The 17,409-nt window shown below is 39.7% G+C and overlaps 1 protein-coding gene across 1 annotated transcript; it reads right to left on the bottom strand.

Moving 5' to 3' along the window:
• Window positions 1–7,815: 7,815 nt before the first annotated feature.
• On the bottom strand, window positions 7,816–11,181 carry LOC145913937 (palmitoyltransferase ZDHHC12-B-like). Its single transcript, XM_083001708.1, has 6 exons — window positions 11,010–11,181; window positions 10,055–10,197; window positions 9,679–9,876; window positions 9,228–9,394; window positions 8,890–9,057; window positions 7,816–8,410 (listed from the first exon to the last, which is right to left on the bottom strand). The coding sequence occupies exons 1-6, from the start codon at window positions 11,116–11,118 to the stop codon at window positions 8,194–8,196; spliced, it is 1,002 nt and encodes a 333-aa protein (XP_082857834.1). The 5' UTR covers window positions 11,119–11,181; the 3' UTR covers window positions 7,816–8,193.
• Window positions 11,182–17,409: the final 6,228 nt, after the last annotated feature.

Below are 17,409 nucleotides of genomic sequence, written 5' to 3'. Positions count from 1 at the left end.
CTTGGACGATAATGACAACGATATACCTCGCTGGGCACTCACATTGCCTAAAGCATCTGCCAACTTCTTGCTAAAAAACGTTGCAGTCGACCCGGGATCAATGAACGCATATGTTCTTTCTTAGCGGTTTTCATATCGCACTCTCACAGGGACGACGCAAGGAAAAACACCGATTTCCTCTTTTTTTCCTCCGTCACACGTCGGCTTCAAGACTGTTGATGAACAAGAAGCGGCCTAACTCTATTTGGTCGATACCGGTTCCGTCCTTACCGTTCTGTGTAGAAGCGTGTGGTGGTACAACTTGTCCCAATCAACACATGTGATCTCAGAAGGGCAGTCCGCAACCTGATGACCTTGGTTCAAACACCAAAAACATAGTCCATGCTTTACAGCCACGTCGCGTCATTCGCGGTAGCTCATTTGCTCGAATTTTCCACACTCTTTTTCAGCAACGCCGTGTCGTGTTTTACATAGGGAACAAGATACATATTTTTGCTGCCAAGATAACAGCTTAGAACTTTTTGTTTCATGCTTACGGCAAAACAAGCTTTCGCCGTACAGCGAATTCCAAATCTTAGAAGAGCGAGCAAAAAACTTGTTCCGTCAATCCCTCTACAACATTTCTTTCTTCGACAATTTCCACAGACCACTCGATCCATTTCGACTCAAGATTGTCCGGTAACTTTTGGAAAATTTTTTTTTTGTACACGAATTTTAACTTTACACCAATACGCTACCACAGTACAGGGCACGATTCACACATAAGAAAATGGAGCAGAGCGAGAAGGTAAAAAAAACATGACAAATTACGTTGGACACTTCAGACAGTACACGACCATTTAATTTTATGCAAGTATACAGTATTTCTTTTTTTTGCTAGGTAAAATTCACAGTTACGTACATTGTTCAAAAAATTCACAAATTTCGTTAAGGTCGGGTTCGTTTGCGCGTATACTTGCTCATGTAAATCACATATCTGGCACATAACATCGCACAAGTTTAAAAAAGTTTACTTGGCAAATCAAAATGAATTCCAAATAGTTTTTCTGCATCTGTTAAAATTAGATTTTGCTGTATTCTAGCGCTTAAAAATGAAATAACATCTTCCCAGTACACAATGACAATGGGACACGAACAAAAAAGTTGACACACAGTTTCGACCTGCTTCTTACAAAAAACGCACATGTTACCATCTATTTTCCCAAAAGAATGTAATTGCTTGTTGGTTGTAACGGCATTAAGATTTAATTTAATTTGGAAGCTTCATAGTTTGGTTTCTATGGTTGATTTGTAGACATGCTTATAAACAAGGGTCATGGGGTATTCTCCCCTAACCTTTTGTCCCAAATATCTTGTGCTTTTGGTTTATGAGAGGCTTTATGTTTCAGAAGGGAATATATGTTTTTTGTTTTGTTCAATGCATGCAAAGTCTTTATTATGGTATTGACATGGGAATTGTGCGGTGGGACACACTCCATACTCGGGGGGAATTTCGAGACAAGCCTAATAAATTCCACGAAATCCTTATTATTGGGCGTTATGCCGTAATTTTTTGAAATCGTATCATATGCAAGATACTCTCCGTTTGTGTTAAGTATGTCTATTTGAAATAAAATCCCCGGTATCATAAATGCATCCATGAACCCGGGTTTTGCGTGGTATTTTACTTGGACATTGAACCATAATGGTCGATTGTTCGGTTGTAAGCCTAGCGTTTTAAAAATCTTCTTGCAAGCTCCGGGGATATTACGAAAATCTGCGAAATCGATTACGTCGAACAAAAGGCGAATGTTCGTACCCATATATCTACCAGGTATAAAACCGTTTTGACTGGGAGAAATTAGTTGGTTCAAAACCGATTTTAATCGCGTGTTTATGACTTTGGAGGCAATTTTATAATCTACGTTCAGTATTGTTATCGGCCTGTAACTTGCCTGTAGGAGAGAGTCTTTTCCATGTTTTGGTATTAATGTTACCACCCCCTGCACTTGCGTGTTGGAGAGCGCTCCAGTTGCCGTTGTATATTTCCAAGCTGCCATAAACATGTTTTTCAAGTTACTCCAAAAGGTTAAATAAAATTCTGCAGGAAAACCATCCAATCTGGGAGATTTATTTTTTGCCATTTGCATAAGCGCCGTGTAAAACTCTTTTTCCGTAATTTCTGCATCTAATTCAATGGCTTGTTCATTTGTTAATTTTGGTATAGATCAAGGTTTGCTAATTTACGAGCGGTGGCATTAATATCCAGATTGTTTGCGTTTTGTTTGTACAGCTCTTCGTAAAAATTAACAAGATCGGACAAAATAAGCTTCTGGTCTGTTATGATCCCGTTTCCCGACCTTAATTTGTATCGATGGTTTTATTTTGGTTGTGTCGCTTCTCTAAGTTTAAAAAGTATTTAGTATTTTTTCCCCATCTTCGGCCCAACGTGCTCTGCTTCTGACGACTGCGCTTTTAGTTTGGCGCACAAGAAATTCGTTTAATTTGTCCTTAAGTTGCGCTAACTCGGTTAGTAAAACGTTTGTCTTCCCCCTTTTCAGCTGAAGTATCTTGCACTTTTTTTATCCGGTTTTCGAGTTCATGTAGGGTTGCTAATCTGTTTCTTTTAGCGTTTGAGGCGTGACGAATTGTTTCCACCCTAATCACGGCTTTTAGTGTGTCCAACCTTGTATGTGGATTTGTATCATTTGGGGGATTTTCGCGTTCGAAGTTGGTGACTACTTCTTTGGTATCGTTAAGCAGAGATACATTGAACTTCCAGTATCCTCTTCCGCGGGACGGAGGGTTGGCATTAAGTTCTAACGTTATTATACAATGGTCTGACAATATTTCCGGGTCGATATCGGCATTTGTAAGTGAGTTGTTTGTCTAACAAAAAGAAATCTATACGTGAGGCGGCGTGTGGATTTTTCTGAAATCTCGAGTATTTCTGCAGATTTGGATTTTTTTGTCGAAATATAGCAAGTTTCCTAGAGTTGTATGCTCTAACTTTTTCTTCGCATTCCGGTTAGCATGTTTATCGGTACCCGATTTGTCGAGTTTGTCGTTTAATAAGTTAAAATCTCCGCCTATAATGACATGGGCATTTGAGAAATTGTTATCATGAAAACAAGCTAAAAAAAATCTCCGTTGATATTCCTATGTTCGATTTACTCCGAGTTCCATGTCCCATTCGTATTCCATGCCACAACCGCAACGGTAAGGACGACTGGGGCTAATTTGGCGTGCCGATATCTTTTTACACGTACAACTAATTATTCTGCACTTAGGCACAACATTTACGGGAGTACCTTTGGCACTGCACGCAATCGAACATGTCTCCATCAAGACGATACTCTGTTTGAAATTGTCTGCAGCAGGGCATAAGTCTCATTGTGTTCTTGCAGGCTGGGCACTCACATACTTCTATTTCCTTTTCGGCCAAAAATACTTCACTCGTGCAGCATTCCAATCCTACAGAATATTCTGAACCACATGACCAGCATGTAAACTGGGCTGCATTGCCAGGTAACGCTGCTCCTTTTTTGCATTTCTTGCAAGTAACCGTGTTTGTTTGTTCACACAAGCTAATTGATTAGCTTTTCGGCTCCTCCGGGCTTCCTAGACTTCTCTTCTTGCTATTACCTTTTAGAGGAGTACTTGGTTGCTGCTCTCTTTCGTGTTGCTTGAAGTTACCTCTTGTGGAGTTCTCTGGAGCCTCGTTGTCAGTTGCTGCGTGTTTTGCAGCCATCTTATCAGTTGGGTCTCTGATCAGACTTTTTGGTTGTTGCGGCGTTTCGGCGTGGTGTTTGATTATTTTGTATTTGTGCACCTAAATCTGGGAAATACTGTGTTGTAGCTGGACAGTTTGCTTGTTTGTGTCCTTTTCCTCCACAATACTTGCAGGTAAAAATTTGGCCATGATAGGCAACATAAAATTCGAAATTTTCAATTCTAATGTAGCTTGGTATCGGGTTTTCTTCTATTTCGTTTAAATTCATTTGAACCACTCTCATTCCGGTCAAGAGCCCTTCCTTATCTTTTCGATGGGTAATTCTTTGGATCTTTCCATATTTCTTTGTTAGTTCGTCGACTAGGTATTTGTTAGGAAATGGAATAGGCACCCATCCGATCGCAACATTAATTTTGTCGCTTTCATACAGTCGGATATACTTAATATCTTCGTTATCAGCCAGTATGCCATAAAGCTCAATAACATTTTCTCTGCTTGTACATGTAATGTCGAGGTTGTGTTCTCGCATGTCAGCTGTACCAATCATTTTTTTAACCGAGTAGGGTTCACGCTTTTTAGGAAAGTAAGTAACTCATCTCTTTTTTGGAATTTCTCAGAACGCAGAGTTAAACAGTTCGGCCTTTTAAAACTTGCCGCTTTCTTATTTACTGCCTTCGCATAGCTTGTCTTGTCTGTCATTTTCGCTCTTGCTCGCGCGAGCGTCAGACCGAGAATGAACTTTTGGAGAATTGGTAGCATGCAGTGCAGTAAATTAATTCCGGCGCACCCTGGTGGTTGATCAACAACGCTGTGTTCCATCTCGGCCTTTGACACAGGCTTCGCTGGCAAAGGAGATCGAAATGGTTCCATGTTTGTAAGCAACGGTTTCACTAAACTATCGGGCTCCAAAAGAGCCTGAACAGACAGCTGACTGTCCCATCCCCTAAGGGGTTGCCTTAGCCATCTCTTTTTTCGGATTGTTTCGTTGACCATGCTTTGACGTTATTTCGCCAACACTTCTTTTTCCTTCTCGCGCTCCACAGTTTGCTACAGTTACAATGACAATTTTATCATGTCGACGTAGGCTTCTTGGCGCCTGACGCTTGATCTCGGAGGCGGGCTGGAAAAATTTTTAAGGCATGTGTCACCAAATCCGGGTATGCCACTTAATTTTAGCATGCCACAATGCATGTCACTGTGCACATGTGTCACAAAAACGGTTACAACCCCTGTTGTGATCTCGAGCTCCCCACCGAACTAGAAACTTTGCTCACAGTGGAAACTTTGATCAAACTTCCTGACAGGCTTCGAGATCGTTTCATGGCTCGTAGACGGCAACATTTCACCACGCCGACACACATAATTCCTCGCATTTCTGGTCAAACTCCACCTTCGAATTTTTAATGGTATAACCATCAACTGTTTTAATGGTATTCACTATCAATTCATAATCCAGTTCATCCTGGTTACTAAACTTTAACGCAAGGTCCATCAAAGTAATAAAAGTTTCGTTGACTTGACCCCACAACTCCCTTAGTTGAGGGGCATTACTTTGCTCCAACATGAGGTAGGTTGCCCATAGGTATTTCCGTTTTATCAAGTCGGCATAAAAATCAAACTGTTCTTGTTCCGTCTTGTGGTCGCACCCATCGTGAACGTCTAGGTTTCGACAGAGAAATAAAGTGATGTTTGCAAATAAAAAGATGGCAAACAGTTGAAAACCTAATGTAGAATCGTTGAAATGACTTGGCCTGTCAGGGTTCCACACCAATCGTAACTGAGATTAAACTCGCTGTCCATGTGACAAAGCGCACAATTTTTTTCTGGCGATGCGGTATTCTGAAAATGAAATCATACATATACAATAACAACAAAAACGTAACCAGCAAAAAAACATTCACCAACTGGTTTTGCACAGGTCAAAAACAACTTCCTTTTTGTCCATTTACAGTCGAACCGTTTACGAGCTAAAGCTAACACAAAGAACACAGCACGTTTATGACGTCACACAACAACATTGTACCGCAGGTAAAGGGCGGGAACATAAAGATGTTACCATCCCAAGAGTTTACTGTGATATTACACTAGTTCAGTGCGTGCGTTCCCGGACCGCCACGTTGTCGTTCGTCAGATCGAAGTAAAAACACAATCATGCTTCACGTACATATACTGCCAATTGCAAAATTACGCTTGCTCTGCGAGGCAAACACGACAAACGAATAAGTGCATCCGACGCATTCAGGTCACACAGTCGTTGAATTGCGGTGCACAAGATGCTTAAGAAGGATAGCTAATGGACGCTCTGCTCATCTTGTTTGTCGCCTTACATATATGCCCGGCTGGAGCTCCCCGACGGCACACAAGTTTTGCTTTCGTTGTTTCGTGGTTTCAATGTTTCCTTTGTTTATTCGTAAATGTGTTTAAAGTGTGCAACATCGAAAATCATTAATGCATAATAATGCGTCACACCGTACGTAGTTAAATTTCAACACAACGCCAATTTGGCATTTGTGACGTCATAATACTAAAGAACTGCTTTTCTTTGTGCCGTGCTCGTGTAGCGTGCTTTAACATCGCTGTTAGATTTAATGAACTACTGGTTAAGTTTACTGATTCTATGTGATTAAGCAATGCAGAGAATGAATTATTAGAAATTGTGTAAGAAACCCGAATCTGTCATTCGGTTTTGATGTTGTTTAACTTCCTGGCTCAAAATTCCGGTAAGCACATATTTTATTGCCGCTTTGCATTATCAGTTGATACTAGGGGTTCCTCTTAATATACCGGGTTAGTAAGGCCGGCCGGGTAATAGGGTATGTTGCGCTGCCCACGTGAGTAGGGCGGGCGTGACTCTTTGCGCCCGGACAGTGCAACAACGGGGATCTCTGCAATGGTTCGTAACGCGCAAACCAGCACTTTGATCAAAATATTCCGAAATCGCTGCGGTTTCTACACAAACATGCATAGAGTTAGCGACGACACAGATAAATTAAACACACAAATTCTCCTAACCGAACTACTCTAGGACCGGAGTCACAAAATATCAGGCTTTTTACAAATCAATCCGGCAGCAGAAAACAGCTTGTACTTAAATTGTCCTTATACTCAAATAGAACATAAGGATTAGTCTCATACAACAGTGCACGACAACTAACTGAGACAAAACTCAGACAATACAACAGGAGAAAGCGACACCACTGGCAAGCACCAGCAGGCTTTTAAAGGGACAACAGTTTGTGTGACGTAACAACAATATATTGTGTTGACATCAAAACTAGCAAATAATCACCCAACATAGAAAGCATAAGTGGCGATGTAACAGGGTAGGGCAGGAGTCGCAAACCAAACTTCTCGTGGGGCTAAATTTAAAACTCACAAAGTAACTCGAGTGCCGCACTATGGGAACTATGCTTTTGTTACAATGAAAAAATGTCACTAAAAATAATGCACAATTGGAATAAACTGTAGTTGAAACGGTGTGCCGCGAAAATTAATATTCGTTTATGAACCTTCTGACATAAGTTGTGAAAGCAAGATCAGCGGCATCTACTTTTTGGGGCAGAGCATATTCAACTCGTACAACCCTTTCCAAAGATATAAAAGTATTTAAAAAATTCGATTGGGAAAGTGCAGATATATGAATTGACATTTATAAAACATGAAAAAATAATGAACTTGTTTGGAAAAACAATCTTATAACATCCTACTAAGGAATGAAATCAAACTTTAACTCACTTAATCTGAGGCGCTATGCTAAATTCGACGATAACTAGGCTAACTAACTTCACCCCGCCCGTCGCTCTTATCAGCCCTCAAGCCATATGCATACGCACAGTTTGGCCGATAAACCCTTGCACAAACTCCGGCGGCCTCTGATTTTTGCAAGAAACACTCTAATACCATCCTGCTATGTATGTCGCGTATGCATATGGCTGGAGGGCTGATAAGAGTGAAGTAACTTCACCGAGTGCAGATTTTTACACAGTAACTCCACCGTCATTTTACTCGGTGAAGTGACTTCATCTATTAAGAATCAAATGATGTTTATTTTGCGAAAAAAAAGCAACTACGCAAAGAACAATATAAAAGGAAATGAAATGGCATGGGCACCGATAAAACCATAAAGGTTATCGAGTCAGGCGCCCAACGCGGTTAAGTTACTTGAAATAGGCTACAATAACATCCCTGCCGACCAGAAAATTTTTTTGGGGAAATTAAGATAAACCGATTGCAACCCTAGTGCGACGACAGCGTACCGCTATGCGCGCAAAATCGCTTCAAATGTCCGTCTTGACCCAATTGGTGCCAATGCCCTTTATTTCAAATCCTATATTTACTTTAAAAGTAATAAAATATAACCTAGCAACACTGTTTATGATTTGAAGGATTCACAATAGTCACTAGTGCATTGGTAGTGAAATAGCAAGAAAATACGACAAACGCAAACACTGCTTCCAGAGAAAATAGTTTTCATGAAAATTTCATGTTTCGTTGATGTTGTGTATTTCAGATAGAAAATTCCCATTTGTCTGTCCACTTCTTTCAGGATCTTGACACACATGTAAACTGTTTTTTGACTTATTGTAGACTACTGTCCAATCAAACGGCTTAAAGTAACAAAAAAACGTAGATATGTTATGACAAACTCCCAAATCAAAGGGGTTTCGGGAGCCATCTATCTCTTTCAAGTATGAAATTCTGAAAGTAACAAAAGCATAAATTAGAGTTCATTGCCAAAAAGGGCAATAAACAGTTTTAGCAAACACTATTACACAACAGATAAAGTAACCGGATAAGAATCTTGCACCAAGGGTAGAAGCCAAGAGACAATACCAATTGTGTTTAAACTAATGAGAAATTTGGCATAAAATTTATCATATTTCCTGTGAGAAATGAAATAATTATAGTGTTAATTTTAGTGAGACAATAGGTCTTTAAAATTTCTGGATATGTCTGTAATCCAAAATCTTATGCTTGAAACCCTACCCAAGTATGCAAATATCCAGATTGATTATTAAAGGTTACCTAGTGTTTTTGAGGAAAAAATCACTTCGTACTCTTAATTTTTTATGAATTGGAAGGAATTTATAGATTAACCGAATACGGATTAACTTCGGTTTACTTTATTTCTTACCTGACAAAAAATATTGTTATAATATGTATGTGGTATAGTCTACCTGTGTCTACTGATTGTTTCCCATGTTGTGTGGTTATTGACAAGCATGTAGGTGTGAATAGCAAACAGTGATACAACAACCAGAAGTAAGATTCCCAAAATTATATCAGCTATTATCAAAATAATGTTTTTAGCTATCCAGTCACTTGTTGTTGAAGAATAGGCAGTTCTATAAAAAAATAATAATGCTGCGTAGAAACAATATGCTGTAAATTTATCTGATGACTTTAATGTGACCATGAATTTGACATCAGTTTTATACACACAAAATTGTTTGTTTATAACTGACTTCATGTTATAGCTAGTGATGTCACATTCAAGTATTTTCTTTGGACTTACGTAGATATATATATGCTCCAAATTATAAGAAAAATTTCATACAAAAGGAAAGTCCAAAACCAGCGATGATTTTTTTCACCAACACAATTGGTTATCCATGGGCAGTGATGGTCAAATTTTCGAACACAACGATTACAATCTCGGCAGTGCCTTGCTCTGATAGGCCGCTGCAAAGGCAGAAGAAAAATTAGCAAAACCAGTTTTGGTGACTGTGCTTTAAGACAGTATATAAATATACAGAGATGATTAGCTAGTTGTACTATAAAGCAGCAGTTCCCAACTTTCATGAAGCAATATTGATTTTATTCCACACAAAACATACTTTAAAATTTATCAAAAATAATATGGCTCAAGGGCATTGCTGTATATATCTCACTTGGTAAGATGTTATACAAATGTAAAGGTTTCTAATGATTTTGGTGCCAGCACTGAAATATGTGTTGTTAAAAACCTGGAGGCCACATAGTCCACATCTCTGATGAGGTTCCAGATTAAAACACTTAGTTGGATTTTTTTGATCGTCTAACATCTTTGTGTTTTCATCAACGTTGGAATCATCTTCATTTTTAATTTTGTCACTGATTTTATCTCCTCTGGTTTCATATAATGAAATGTCATCACTTTCTTCATCATCAACAACTATCTTTATCTAAATATAGTAGATGTACTTTTTGCTATGCTTTTGTGCATGTTCCAAAATTAGATCTATGTTGCCCCATGCTTACAAATGTTACCAATCAGCCAATGCCGTGCGACTATAAATGGATCATATTCAATTATTTGTGGTGTTCTTAATGTAATATATTTACGCACTTTATAATTTGTACCTCTTTTACATCCGGGTCGCCTTTTCTCACATAACCAGGATCCATACAAGCAACAACAAAATACAGGCCAATTGAGAGAACAGTTGCCAAAACATATAAAATTGGCAGAAGAAGCTGACCAGCGTTGAGCTGCTGTCTCATAACTGCAAATAGATGTAATTATTAGGTCTTCATTGTCCTGAATAACTTTAGTAAGTTTCCGTGGTTTCAGGTGGATCATATAGCTGTAGAACTAACCTAGGGTTTATAAAATTGGGGTATGTGACAACTGCACAGAGGGTTGTGACAATATTAGTCAGACAAATAATTGCTAACAACCCATTCCAGTATTTAAAAAAAAATTTTTGGTGGCGAAATTTCCTTTAGGTATATACATAATAAAGCAACAAGAGATGCACAGGTGCAATTTTTTGGGGGTTGAATGAGCACAAATGCACCGGCAGTTGCTAAGGTAAGGTTGGTCAGCTATTTGGTGCAGGGTGTTATTAAAATTTGGTTTGAAAATAAAATGCACAGGCAGATTTTGTGGAAAAATAAAACACGAGAGTTATTATAAGACCAAAAAATGAATTGCAGTAAGAAGTCTCATTGGTGTATTGTGACTGGTTGCAAATTTGGATTTATTTCTTGTTCAAATTGTAACATTGTTTCTTTGGGGGATTCTTCAACTACTTGGAAAAGTTGGGACTCCTTGCACCAAGACAACGATATTTCAGTGTGGATAAATACTTGCAAAAAAGACAAAATAATTGTTGAGATTTTCGGTCAGATAGTTGATAAAAACATATCTTTTGGTTTTCACAAGCTAGGTGGTGTAGGTCACAATGAGACAAGATCCTAGTTCGTGAGTATGGTTACTGGGTATTAGGATACTTATGTATGTTTATATTATTATATCAAGGTTTAGGCTATTTAAACAATTATTGCTATTCAGTCAGAATAAAGCAAAACAAACCTGAATTTTTTGTAAGCAGCATAGTACTTATTCCAATTGTAATGGATATATGTACGAACCGAGTACACCATACAGACGTATTAAAAGAGTTATATTTCCTTTTTCCCATTTTTATTATCAATACAAAACTACGAACAACAGAAAAAAAGAGACGCTAGTCGACGAAACTTCAAACGTTATCACGCAGTCGCACATAACTCTGCCCAGTAACAAAACCATAAACGTCGTTAACTTTACTGTTTTACGAGGTAGAAGTTATGGACAAAAAATCCTGAACTCAACTGCCTGATAGGATGTACAGTATTTTCTTCGGCCGGTATGACGGGTACCAATCGTCCATTGCAGCGAGTCACAACCATTCACCCCCATCTTAACAAGTGGAATCGATGACTTTGTCACCAAATGGTCATTTGCAGCTCATTACGCAAAAAAACTACTTCACTGTTCAAGATCATGAATAATATTTTTATATCTGTTTGCGATGCTAATATACACAACAGTTTAAATTACACAAATACAAAAATCACGATTGCGTTGACTACAAAAAAAACGAAAAAAAAACGGTACATTTACATTAGCGGTACATTTTTCATGAAAAATAATTTACAAGCACACACACGAGCTATCGTTGAATTTTTTGCATAACATCATGACTGTTGTGACGTAATTTGGGGTTTCGACCGGAAAATCAAAAAATTACGTCACTGTGACGTCATTAAATACATCGACTTCAACATTAGCCTCCACCATACGCTGCCGCCTAAAGCCTGAAGCGCAAAATGTCGGCCCATGATAAAACACCAAATAATTAGACGTGAAAAAAATATCCAGTCGATCTTTACCTGAAATTGCAATATTTTCCTGAAGAAGACATCGTAGAAACTTGAGAAAAGACACAGACATCAATAAAGGGCATATGTAACAAACATACAAAAAAAGTGTAACGTGCTTTTTTAACGGATCGGCGGCGTTAATTACACGCTACACAGCAGTTTTGGTCTTTAGCCCAAATGTGTTAATAACGCGTCCCAAATTCTCCTAGGTAGTGGCCAAGCCCGCAGAACACAATATACACTTGTATTCAATACAACGGAAATGACCGGCACAACATCAACGCGGCAACCTTCTAATACTACAGGTGCGCTAGGTGCGCTAGGTCCGCTAGGTGCGCTAGGTCCGCTAGGTCCGCTAGGTCCGCTAGGTCCGCTAGGTCCGCTAGGTCCGCTAGGTCCGCTAGGTCCGCTAGGTCCCTTCTAATACTACAGGTCAGCTAGGTCCGCTAGGTCCGCTAGGTCCCTTCTAATACTACAGGTCAGCTAGGCACCTTGGAATACTACAGGTGCGCTATATGCAACATAATACTACGCTAGGTCCGCTAGGTCCGCTAGGTCCGCTAGGTCCGCTAGGTCCGCTAGGTCCGCTAGGTCCGCTAGGTCCGCTAGGTCCGCTAGGTCCGCTAGGTCCTTCTAATACTACAGGTCAGCTAGGCACCTTGTAATACTACAGGTGCGCTATATTCAACATAATACTACAGGTCAGCTAGGCACCTTGTAATACTACAGGTGCGCTATATTCAACATAATACTACAGGTGCGCTATATTCAACATAATACTACGCTAGGTCCGCTAGGTCCGCTAGGTCCGCTAGGTCCGCTAGGTCCGCTAGGTCCGCTAGGTCCGCTAGGTCCGCTAGGTCCGCTAGGTCCGCTAGGTCCGCTAGGTCCGCTAGGTCCGCTAGGTCCGCTAGGTCCGCTAGGTCCGCTAGGTCCGCTAGGTCCGCTAGGTCCGCTAGGTCCGCTAGGTCCGCTAGGTCCGCTAGGTCCGCTAGGTCCGCTAGGTCCGCTAGGTCCGCTAGGTCCGCTAGGTCCGCTAGGTCCGCTAGGTCCGCTAGGTCCGCTAGGTCCGCTAGGTCCTTCTAATACTACAGGTCCGCTAGGTCCCTTCTAATACTACAGGTCCGCTAGGTCCCTTCTAATAATACAGGTCCGCTAGGTCCCTTCTAATACTACAGGTCCGCTAGGTCCCTTCTAATACTACAGGTCAGCTAGGCACCTTGTAATACTACAGGTCCGCTAGGTCCCTTCTAATACTACAGGTCAGCTAGGCACCTTGTAATACTGCAGGTGCGCTATATTCAACATAATACTACAGGTGCGCTATATTCAACATAATACTACAGGTGCGCTATATGCAATATAATACTACAGGTGCGCTATATTCAACATAATACTACAGGTGCGCTATATGCAATATAATACTACGCTAGGTCCGCTAGGTCCGCTGGGTCCGCTGGGTCCGCTGGGTCCGCTGGGTCCGCTGGGTCCGCTGGGTCCGCTGGGTCCGCTGGGTCCGCTGGGTCCGCTGGGTCCGCTGGGTCCGCTGGGTCCGCTGGGTCCGCTAGGTCCGCTAGGTCCGCTAGGTACCTTCCAATACCACAGGTGCGCTATATTCAACATAATGCTGCAGGTCCGCTAGGTCCCTTCTAATATTAGAGGTCCGCTATATTCAACATAATGCTACAGGTCCGCTAGGTCCCTTCTAATATTAGAGGTCCGCTATATTCAACCTTTTAATACAGGGGTGTCCAAATCTGCCCGCGCTACAAAAGTGGCCCCGTCACGGAAATTTATTACATTCCTTGCAAATTTTTTGGGGGATTGTATAAGATGACGTTAGTAGGTCATTCCGCCTTTATTAGGAAAAGTAGTCCTAGCTATAATACTGAAAGTCGAAGCAATTGTATGCGCCTAACTTGTCACTGATGGTACACCTGTCCTGACTGGTAAACAAAGTGGATCTTTAGCAAAGTCAGCGAAGAAGGGGCAACTGTATTAAATTGTACTGCATTATCCACCAACAGGCTCTCTTTGCAAAAGTTTTTAAATCTGATCACGTCATAAAACCAGTGACAAAAACGATTAATGTCATTCGTTAAGAGCTTTACGATACTGCCTGTTTCAACATTTTTTGCTTGGCAGACATCATTTATCACAGAGATGTCAGTTGGTTTAGTCGGGTTCGGCACTTTTCTTTCCTAGAAAAAAGGTTGCACATTTATTTTGTGTAAAGGAGGAACCAACGAAAGAACTATCAGAACCTGCTTGGCTCCCGGATTAAGCTTTTTTGTGGACATAACGAAACATTTGAATACACTGAATGTCAAACTTCAAGGACGATATAAACTGTGACTCACCTTTGTAAGCTGCAGATTTTTGAAAGGTATTTTTCACAACTGGACACTTACACCGCACACCAGCTTTAACATAAATTTTGGATTGTTTCCCACACAACAACTTGTGTGCATAAGTTGTTGTATCGTCTCTTTGGAGGGAGTTTTCCAGATTTTGCAGCACTGAAAAAGGAATTGTTGCTCTTGTAGAAAATTCGGCTTGTCATAATTCATAACATTTTCATATTTTCTTTAAACTTGATCTTTTTTTGACTTTGGTATCTCCCCACACATTTGCGATTCTTTTCTCAAATAGATCATAGTTTTCGGTCTCATAGTCGTTTGGTTTAAGAGATCGGGGCGTTTGACCAGCTCAGATCTCGTTTTGTTCGGATTGGACCTGAATTCTACGAGGTTGAAGCGTTCGATTACTTGCCTTAATATTATTAATGCGCTATCTGACTCAAAAGAAATCCAATGCTAGTAAAGCGACAAAAACCGAAGATTCATATACTAACAGTCCGACTCCAAATAAAGCGCAATAAAATATATACGAACATATTCTCTGTTTCTTACCAGTTTAAATTTGTGTAGATATTTTAAAAGGTATTTACCGTCTAACCTTTCTGACAGCATACAATGCGTCTCACCGATTAACGTAAATCCGTGTTGTTTTATTCGTACAGTATAGTCTACAGAGTATTTTTGAATATATCTGTTTCAACATATATATATATCACAACATATATATTTCTCAACGTATCAAGATAGGGAATGTGACGGCTTATAAAGGACGAAGGTGTAAAAGAAAAGAAAAATAATTGTTAGAGGTTCCAAGCAGTGGTTGTTATCGACGGTGCAGGTACGAGTTCGGTGAATGTAAAACAAAACGGAAGTGAAAGGGACGAGAAAACGATACTCAATACATGCAATGGGGTTTTGCGACAATGTTGCGACAGTCTGACGGTTTGAATAAATTGATGGTGACTTTAAACAATATGCAGTTACTACAAGGAATTTTTAACGACCAAACACGAGACGCTACGATGTATTCAAAACAATCGCTTTTGAAAATTTTAATGGCCTACCTTAATTAACCTCGAGTGTCCTTTATCGTCACACGTTTAAGGTATTTTTCTAAACAGAAATGATTATCCGAGTTTCAAATCATAGGCGATGCAACCACATTTCCTAAAATTATTCGAAGAGTTCGGGAAAATGTATTGACCTGAATTTGCATCGAACAAATTGTATGAACTGAAACGATAAGACGTTTTCAATTCACCGAAACAAATATTCGTTGTGACCAATACTATATAAAACCAAATGAACTACCAATCGAGCCAACAATGGTTGCATACAAAATTTGGCCCAAAACATAATTTTTTCCTTATACAAACTTTTATTTTTTAACTGCAACCAAAATCTGTTACTATAAAACGACAAACACAATAACGATGCTTACTTCTGACGAAAAAAAGTTCGACGCAGTACGATGAAACGAACAAGAAATCTACCAACGTTAGTAACTACTTATGGGACCGAAAACCCAGTCAGAAGATGTAACAAATCCTCGTTTAATTAAACCAAAAGTCAAAATCCGGTTGGTTTGTACTAAGACTTGTGCAGTTAATCTCAACCTCGATCGGTTATGCCTAAACGAAGACGGTGGCCTTGCGGCCAGTGCCAAAACGAATGCGAGGGAAATTCAGTCCTCTGTGAAATTTGCTTTCAATGGTTTCACCAGAGTTGTCTTTATCTAACCAATAATAATTTCAAAGCCTTTCAAGATGCTTCTGGCTGTCCATTTATATGCCCGTCATGCAGAAACTCACCTGATGGGACTTTTAACTACTGTGCTTGTCTTTTAAGGATGGGAAAGGTAAGTGGCCTAAAGTAAAACAAAATCTGGGATTATGAAGTGTACTTGTTTAATATGTCACGAAAAAAGGAAATCTAAACAATCATGTCCATTACAAATAAACACAATTACACGCTGCAAGTTAGAAATAAACTTCAGTAGATATCAATCAGGGTACCTACATTGAACTTGGTGCTTGTATTTTTTCAACGTGATATTTGTTTCAAAACCAAGTAAATACTTGTGACTTTAGGCTGCCTTATGTGGAATGCACTCTTTGAAAAAATGTGCTGCTTTGGAAGGAATATACCTGTTTGGCAAGTTTCAGCAGCCCATTTCCAGACACCAATACGACGCAATAGATATGTATGCTCAGGAATTGCTGACCGAATACAACATACTAGATGAAACATGGGCGGCACTGCAAACTGTTGGGGATGGAAACTGCCTTTTTAACGCAGCATCCGTTTGCATCTGCGGGAGTGCAGAATTTTCTCAGGAACTAAGAGCACGTACGTGTATTGAAATGGTCCAAAATAGGGATATATATATCAATCATTCTATGGCTTCTCAGTTGAGCCTTGTATCTCCTGAATATGAAACGTCTTGCAAAGACTGTGCTGTTATTGGAAACTTTTCGAGTGCTTGGACCATGCTGGCATTGAGCAGCGTGTTGGGAAGACCAATAAACAGTATATATCCTCCTTGCAACGGCCCACTAGACAACACTTTAGCGATCTTGAACAGGCAATTTTCAGTTCACAGCTTTAATACCGAACCTATAAATATCATGTGGACAAGGCTTGGATTACAAACACATAAAACATGGACACCAAACCATTTCGTAGCCATATGCCGAAAAAATAGCTGTATTTCAAATTCTACTCCAACAAGTGCAATGAATATAGAAAACTATCTAAAAGAAGAAGAATGTACCAGTTTTAGTGATATTACAGGCCAAACGCGAGTTCCTTCTTTGTACAACCACTCTTCATTTTTAAACAACTCGCACAACAAGAGCAGCCACTTGTTGATAGATGAAACAGCATCAATAATAAAGTGCTCTTTGCCGGATATTAAAGCAAAATAAAAAACAAGCAACAGTGAGGAATCAAACAAACTATCTGAAAGTGGAAAAATAAATCCTGAATCGTCCCATACAAAAATATCCAACATTAAACCAACATCAAACGAAATATCTGTAATTGAAGAAGAAGGAGGTCCTAAACCTAGTGCAGATCCCCAATTCGGCAATCTGTGTCTCGACAACTTTTTACCGACAAGGGAAATTATAAATATTTTAACTAAATGTAAAACATGTCTCGAGGAAATTCCGAAGGGAAACAAAGACAACAGGTATTTCATAGTAA

Source organism: Ascidia mentula, chromosome 9, assembly GCF_947561715.1.
Source record: "Ascidia mentula chromosome 9, kaAscMent1.1, whole genome shotgun sequence".
Taxonomy (NCBI): Eukaryota; Metazoa; Chordata; class Ascidiacea; order Phlebobranchia; family Ascidiidae; genus Ascidia; species Ascidia mentula.
This window is presented reverse-complemented; position numbering and strand designations above follow the sequence as displayed.

Bases quoted from the DNA above. Each gene is read 5' to 3' on its own strand.
- LOC145913937 (XM_083001708.1), bottom strand. From the start codon at position 11,118: ATGGGAAAAAGGAAATATAACTCTTTTAATACGTCTGTATGGTGTACT. The intron at 9,395-9,678 runs GTTTTTAACAAC...CTGCCTTTGCAG, and splicing joins GTGGACTATGTGGCCTCCAG to CGGCCTATCAGAGCAAGGCA. The intron at 9,058-9,227 runs GTAAGTCCAAAG...ATTTTTTTATAG, and splicing joins TGGAGCATATATATATCTAC to AACTGCCTATTCTTCAACAA.